The following is an 8,172-nucleotide window of genomic DNA, read 5'->3' as shown; positions in this document are numbered from 1 at the left end:
AACCATCATAACATAATATGATTGATTTGTGACAGATTTTAGAACAACAAATTCTTATCCATTAAGAGTGAATCACCTCTTATTAATGTTGTCTTATTTCATATTTCAGACCAATCATATCTTATCATTTAACTAAAAAATAAAAAAATAACATTCTAAATAGATATAATTTGGATTTTAGAACAACAAACTGTTCAGACATGTGATGTATTTCTCATTCTAAGATGCTGGAAAATTTCTCCCCCTCCTCTTCTTTCTCGGGTTTCATTTCATTCTATGGCACCAGCTAGTTGATTTTACGTTATCGTTTTCTCACTTTCTTTCTCTTTAGTTTCCTTAACAAACAAACAACATACCCGTTCATTCTAAATCCTCATTCTCTTCCGCAAACACCAAACAATTCAACAACAGTTATCTTCATTCATTCCCTCATTTTTCCACGCATTTCTCAATTCCCTTCTTTTTTTTCCCTTTGATTTAATTTCTTTTTAGATCTCTTTCGTTTTCTCACTTTATAGATCTCTGTTTCCGGTCCCATGAGTAACTACGAATCGAACCCCTTCGCCGCCGATGATGACGTTAATCCCTTCGCCGTAAGTTTCATCGCATTCAGGTGTTTTACGTTGCAACTGCATATTTGTTTGATTTATGACATCTATTCTCGTATGCATGTTGATTTGTATTGTAACTTGAGATCAGAGGTGATTGAAATGCTTAATGGAGCTAAATACTTCAGATTTAAATTGGGATATGTAACTATAATTGTGGTTGCAATATTGCTATTCAAAGAGTATCTACAACCACAATTACAGCCATGTGGACAATATTTTCCATCACTTACCCGAAATTGTGGTAAACACAATCTAATCACTTAGTATCGATTTAAAACGATGCATGTAACTGGTAGAAGCAATTTAAAACCATCATGCTGGTTATTGTAGCTGGGGGATAATATTAGTTGAATATGTGGACCTGGTTTATTTAATTTAGAATGCTCGCGGTTGGTGTATACCAGATCATAGGACATGAAAATTTGTAATGATGAGTTTGTTGAATGAACCTCATTCTGATTATGTGATATTGTGATTCATTCTTTCTCTGTTACTACCGATATAATGATATTTATCAATTTAGGCATTAAAATCTTCTATTGAAACATCATATGATTAATGTTGTTAAAGTGGTTTTTGCATTACCAACTTCGAGTGGCAAAGTGTTTGGTGTCGTGAACATTATGAATAAAAAAAGAGAAAAATAATGAATGTACTATGAGGGCATGAGTTTTATATATTATTATCGCAATTATGTATCATTCATATTTAATATTACTTCCTATTCAAAAAAAAAGTAATTCAAATGAATAGTGATTTTGAGAGAATTTTGTTCCCTTAACCGAATTTGGTCTTCCTATCACTCGGATTGATTGGAATTTATAAGCGATTTTGGGATGCTGCATAGAAAACTTTTTCAACTGTAGTTCACGCTTTGGATTCATTTAATCTTGATTTCTTATTTGCCATTGTTTTTAAGATCTAAAACCTTGTGCATTTTCATCAATAATATTAGGATGGAGGAGCTAAAGGGAAAGCGTCTGGGCAATCTAATTATGGTGGAGGTGCATTCTATACTACTGTAAGCTTCCCCATTCACCTCATTGGTACCATTATGGTGGAGCTGCATTATTTTTGGAAGAGGAAATTGATGTAGATTGATGCATTTATTGAAGTTAGTAGCGTTGCTTGCTTGGGATTTCAGATCATGTTCTTTTATGATTTATCAAAAGCATACTAAATAAACACAAGTACCATGTTTCTGTTCTTTTTTCCAAGGAAGAGGAAAAATTAACTGAATTAGGATTGAATGAAGATTTATCTGACATCTATGATCTCATTTATGGCTAATGAAAGTAAAAAATGATAGGGACTCTTGATTTTAACATGCTCTTCTCCTCTACTATTTATGATGCTTGCCTTGCTAGTTATATTATGTTTATCTTTTCTTTCTCTAGATATGATTTACTGTTTTCCACCTTTCAACATAGTTTGCATCTCTTTGGTGCTTGCTTCCCTAAAATTCTTGGATTTTTAAATATATAAACTGGAAAAAAATACATTTCCCTTTGCTTCATGGCTTCATTGCTTTTCTACATTTTCAGAACCCTGGAAGTGTCCCCACAGCGAAGTCAAAGCTATCACCACTTCCTCCGGAGCCTTATGATCGTGGGTCAGTGACTGTTGACATTCCTCTTGATACCGCCAAGGTAGACAGGATTATGAAAGTGATGAAATAGATGTAGTCATGTAGAAACTTTGTTGGCTCAGTGTTATTGAACAAATATTAAAATTATGCTGGTTTTTACTTTAGGACATCAAAGAAAAGGAGAAGGCTCTTCAAGCTAGAGAGGCTGAATTGAAAAGAAGGGAACAGGTTATTCATCCTGATCTCCTACTTGTTTGCTTTATAATGGAAAACAATCTACTTTTATGAGTTCGTAACCTGGTTTTTTTATTCAATATTTTAGTGTTGTTGTTACATATAGGTGCTAATAATGAATAATGATTCTATCAGTTCTGAGTTAATAAATACCAGGGACTAGAGCAAATGAGCAATTTATGTTTCTGTCATACATGGCCACTTGTCCTTAATTGTTGTTAACAAATAAGTATTAGTACATGACTACATGAGTACTACATTTGTTAAGCTTCTTGTTAATGCCTCAGTAAACAATTATATGATATTTTTAATGTCATACATGTTCACTTTGACTATGCCATGAGTTAACCTGTCTATTGCACATATAATATCTTGTGTTAGTCAGGTAATTCATGATCTCATGATGTTTTGTAGGAGCTAAAACGAAGGGAAGATGCTATAGCACGAGGTATTACATGTAGTTCATATGCACTTTTAGAAGCCAATGGGGATAATGCCTTTAGTTTGGTGGTTTACATTTTTTCTGTGTTTGCAGCTGGAATAGTTATAGAAGAAAAAAATTGGCCCCCTTTTATACCCATCATTCATCATGACATTCCAAATGAAATACCGCTACATCTTCAGAGGGTCCAGTATGTTGCATTTACAACATGGTTGGGTATGTCGAAGTCCAAAATATTGTGTCATAAATTTTGTTTTAGTCAGAACTACTTTGCTGGTAATTATATAACATGTAGATCTACTTTGCTTCCTTTCATCTCTACTTCATAGTTAAGCCAGTGATTTATATCAAACACAAATATATATGGTATTGGGATGCTTTCCCATACCCTTGTAGCCTTCATATACCCTAAAAAAAAGAGCAGCTCAGTGCTCGAGACTCCCACCTAGAGGAATCTAGGGGTAGATGCGCGCAAACGGAGGGAATATTTCCAGGATTTGAATGCATGACCTGTTGGTCATTGAGCAACAACCTTGTGTTTGTGCCACGGCTCACCCTCTTCATTTTTGCTCAAAATCTTAACTGAAATTTGAAAGTAATTTTAATAAAAAGTACTCAAGCCTTTTGCTTCATGTCCTGTTAGTTTTGCATACCATCATCTAATTGTTATAGTTATACTATATGCTAAACCTTTCTTTTTTTACTATTCAAAAGAATTCCTTCCTTTGTTTTCTTTTACAAGTATCTTTTTATCAGCATCTATCTTACCTTAATCGAGGATGTTGTTTTAAGTTTTGAACTTCTTAATATGCAGGTTTGGTTATATGTCTTTTATGGAATATTGTGGCAGTTACTGTAGCTTGGATCAAAGGAGATGGTTTGTTTTTTACAACTTGACAATATCCCATTAATCATAGTAGACCATGCTCTCTTTACCCAGACTTGTTTTACCTTGTAGGTGTAACAAACTGGTTTCTTGCTATCATATACTTTATTTCCGGTGTACCAGGATCCTATGTAATGTGGTATCGCCCTCTTTATCGTGCTTCAAGGTAGTTTTAAGTCTGATTGAATACACTAATTTCTATTTTGGCATCTATGTTTAACCTATTTGTTAGTACTTAGCCTTTGACCAAATTGCATTAAAAAACATTGAGATATAAATGCTTTTATAGGAAGCTAGGGATGTTTATATTGTGAACAAGTACCATTTTGTTATCAGGATCCTTCATTTTCTGTTTTCTTCATTTATCATTTTGTGATGTTATGTTTCTATTTTATAATTTTGTTCCATCTCCTTTTACAGGACAGATAGTGCTCTGAAGTTCGGCATGTTTTTCTTGACTTATGGGGCAAGTCTCAGATATTTTCTCACTACAGTCACTCATTCTGCAGTGTGTATAGATTTTGTTAAGTTCTCATAACCTTTTTCCCATATTCTCCAAGCAGGTGCACATTGCATTTTGTGTTTTTGCTGCAGTTGCTCCTCCAATTGTCTTCAGAGGAAAATCTCTTACGTGAGTTCCATTTTAATCTTGAGTTCATTTTACTTTATCTCTACATTCTTCTTAAACTGCACTTTCCTTGGCTTCGATGTTCTGGAGGTGATGAAAACACTTGGAATAGTTTGGTTCCATTTTGTAATCTGCTAATACAGAAATTGTTAAGTGCTCATAACCTTTGTCACTTTAGTCAGATATTTAACTGAAGAGGCCACCTTTTGGAGGCAACTTACCTCACCTTGCTCTGTGTCCATTGCACTTAATGATTATGTCATATTCATCATTTGTTGTGCATTGTTGTGTTGGGTTGAAGGCATGGTTATGGCAATATTTTTTCTTTATGATAATACTCAAAATAATGGTTTTGTTGTGTGATGTTATGCTGTGGACAGAGGGATTCTGCCTGCGCTTGAGGTGATGATCGATAGTACATTGGTTGGGGTATGTTCCAACTGTGTTATTATCATATAATAAGAATGTAATATTTATGCATTTTCAGTGTAAAGATTTATACATCAGTACATCATCCACCATTTATTTATACTACTTTTTTTGAAGAGTAAATGATGATTGAATATGAATAGTGGATGATACAATGACAATGTATAAAATTCTATCTACAAATTTAATCATGAAAGTAATGCTTGTGCTTCAGATATTCTACTTCATTGGGTTTGGATTTTTCTGCCTTGAATCACTGCTGAGCATATGGGTTATTCAGGTTATTTTATAATCAAACAGGACATTTGTGTTTCTTGACTCTTCCTTGCTTTCTTATTTGATAGTTCATTTATATTTGCAGCAAGTTTACATGTATTTCCGCGGCAGCGGCAAGGCTGCGACAATGAAGCGCGAGGCCATGATGGCAGCTCTATGACATGCCATTGGTGAAAAGTGTTAGTGGAACTTGCAAATGTTTTCCCAGATGATCACACAAAAATATAGATTTCCTCAATTACCAGTTCTTTAGTTAGGCTTGGATAATATAAAGTGTGGCAGTCAGTGCAAAATGCTCCTATCTAGGAAGGCCTAAGGAGGAGGATAGATGTACGCAATCTTACCCTCGCAAACAATAATCTTTTTTCCGGCATGCTTGGATAATATACTTTGGTGTTTTTTCCTTGGTCCTAGCCTAGGATTAACTCAAGCTAGAAATGATTAAGATAGAAAACGTTAGTTGTTCATAGATAGACTAACATTGTTTGAGATGCTCCCTTGACATATGACTTGAATCATAAGATATTGTTATATTTGGTATTGACAAATTTGGTTACTAAAATCATATAAAAATCGTTTCATACAGAAATATTATCTTTGTCGACAGAGCACTTTAACTTGCAATTCTTTTAAAAACAAAATGCGAATTTTCTTGTACATGGATATGAATGGTCAAAGTAGAAGTGCTATTATTAAAGATTTAGTAATAAATTTGGTGGTTGATTGTTGTTCTTTCCATTTGTCTTAAGTAGTAAGAAAACAAAGCTTGTACTCTGGAATTGGAATTCAAGTCTATGGGATGGAGTCAATGAAAATTAAATGTATTTAAAAAATGTCAAATAGAAAGAAGAGTCGGAATTGATGATTTGCAATTTGCACCACAAGAGTCCACTGCTGTTACTTGTCAAGTGGAAAGCAATACTCATATGTATGTACGAAGAATCTGAGTTCTGATATCTGATAACAAACTGCAATGAGTTTAATATTTATATATACAAATTAATAAATATTTAATTTTTTAATTAATATGACATATTTTTATTGTTTTGGGACAAAATTTGGGACGGCACATCGTTGAATCGGAACAAAAAAGTGTTGAATGTTATCTAAAAAGAAAAAATAACTCTATCACGTCTTAAGAAATTAGACCAAAATTCCCCAACTTTAATTGAGTTGGATTTGTGTTGAAAAAATAATTATCACACAGAATAACATAGCTCCACCAGAATTTGCACACTTGTACCCACATAAGTTAATTGATTTATTTTTGCTAAAAGATAAGACCTTAAAATTTCATTCATTGATATGAAAGAATAGGAGCCATTCATCCACATTCAATGGCTCTTACAAAAAGAGGGAAATATCATATTCACACCACCTAGAAGGACATGAAAATAACAATCAAGCTTCATCATGATACTAGGCTAAACAAAATTACTGTGCTAAAATACTAGAACATTATATTATTCTTTAATTTTAGTAGATCGGTTAAGAAACATAATAGAATTTTATTCCTTAATATGTGTACTTTACATATTTTAATTCCTCCCAACAAATCTTTTCTTTTCCCCCTACATTTAAATTTTAAAGTGACATTACAAAGACTCATTAAGAAGTATTGAATTAAAGTTTGCCTAGCAACCACCTAAGCCAGACCTCTAATAAGGTACACTTATTCTTTATTAAATGTACTTAGAAAACTTAGTTAGAGCAAGGGGACACTCTTGAGCAAATTGGCAAAGCAAGAAAATATCAACAAGGACCTACCAACTGCCAACAACATATATTAAACAGCTCCCTCTCACGCGTGAAAAGTATTAAGTAATAGTCTTACCCATTCGTCATATACATATATGTATACATTGATAGTATAAGTGTTTTTATACTGTCAGTAAATCATTCATCATTCATATATTAATTATCATTAACTCTCAAATAAAAGTAATACAAATCAATGGTGAATGATGTGCTGACATTGTAAAAACATTTACACTTGACGGTACATAGATTTTAAACTATATATATATATATATGAACATATAAGAGTGTAATATTTATGTATAAGTATTAAAATTTGTACAAAGTCACTACATTATTTATTATTTATTTAAATTACTTTTAAAGAGTCAATGATAACTAAACATGAATGGTGTATAACACATTTGTAATATATGAAACTCATATATTATAAGTAGATACATTTTTTTATATATGTCACTAATAGGGAAATGAATATATTTAAAAGATTTTTACATTATTACTCTATTATACATCATTCATTCATATTTTATCATGATTATTAAAATTTAAATATAAGTGACACAAATAGATTATAAATAAGGTGTAAAATCTGTACACTAATAGTATAAAGATTTATACATATGTACATTATCATTCATCCTTCATTTAGATTTTTTTTAAAAACTCAACAACAATTAAACATCAATAATTGATGACTTAATGACAGTGTATAAATCTTGTATACAGTCAGTACATACATCATTTTATCTTATAAGTAATATATTAACTATGTATAAATTTTTATATTAATGTATTACATTCTATTTTTTTATTTATATAACCAATAATATCTATTGAATGAGTAACAAACTAATCATATACATCTTGGTTACCCTTAATAAATATTTCTCTCACGAATTAAACATTATCTTATATCAGTAAATTGGTACTCTATCATTATTCTCAATAAACTCGACATTAATATTTAGAAAATATTTGATTGGAATCTGTAAAAATTCTCACCCAACACCCATGCCTCACATTTATTTCAGTGTTACCTTTTCTGACGTCATCTAGTAGACATTGTGGTTGAGTAAACAAAGATCACTTATCCTTTAATCCAACGGTCACAAATCCATAACCCCCAAAGAAGTTCGAACTTTAACCTACACGCTTCTCCCTATAATATACAAGCCTCACCGAACTTCTATTTATCACATTACTCCATTCAAACATTTCATTTCTCAAACTCTTCTAAGCAAATAAAACGACACTTTTCCTAAACGACGCCGGATCAAGCAGTAGGGTAGCGTAGTGACACGTCAGCAGGATGGTGTG

At 32.2% G+C, this 8,172-nt stretch overlaps 1 protein-coding gene across 3 annotated transcripts; it reads left to right on the top strand.

Moving 5' to 3' along the window:
* Positions 212-5,636, top strand: LOC109345933 (secretory carrier-associated membrane protein 1-like). Of its 3 annotated transcripts, XM_019585219.1 has the most exons (13): positions 214-593; positions 1,567-1,632; positions 2,156-2,260; positions 2,365-2,427; positions 2,848-2,881; positions 2,969-3,091; positions 3,690-3,752; positions 3,834-3,927; positions 4,182-4,227; positions 4,325-4,392; positions 4,770-4,818; positions 5,033-5,098; positions 5,180-5,636. In XM_019585219.1, the coding sequence occupies exons 1-13, from the start codon at positions 537-539 to the stop codon at positions 5,252-5,254; spliced, it is 909 nt and encodes a 302-aa protein (XP_019440764.1). In that variant the 5' UTR covers positions 214-536; the 3' UTR covers positions 5,255-5,636. The 3 variants fall into 3 exon arrangements, 2 of the variants coding, with proteins under 2 accessions (XP_019440766.1, XP_019440764.1); XM_019585221.1 differs by lacking the exon at positions 1,567-1,632 and having other exon boundaries at positions 213-593; XR_002107457.1 differs by lacking the exons at positions 5,033-5,098; positions 5,180-5,636 and having other exon boundaries at positions 212-593; positions 4,182-4,392.

Source organism: Lupinus angustifolius, chromosome LG04 (assembly GCF_001865875.1).
Source record: "Lupinus angustifolius cultivar Tanjil chromosome LG04, LupAngTanjil_v1.0, whole genome shotgun sequence".
Taxonomy (NCBI): domain Eukaryota; kingdom Viridiplantae; phylum Streptophyta; class Magnoliopsida; order Fabales; family Fabaceae; genus Lupinus; species Lupinus angustifolius.
This window is presented reverse-complemented; position numbering and strand designations above follow the sequence as displayed.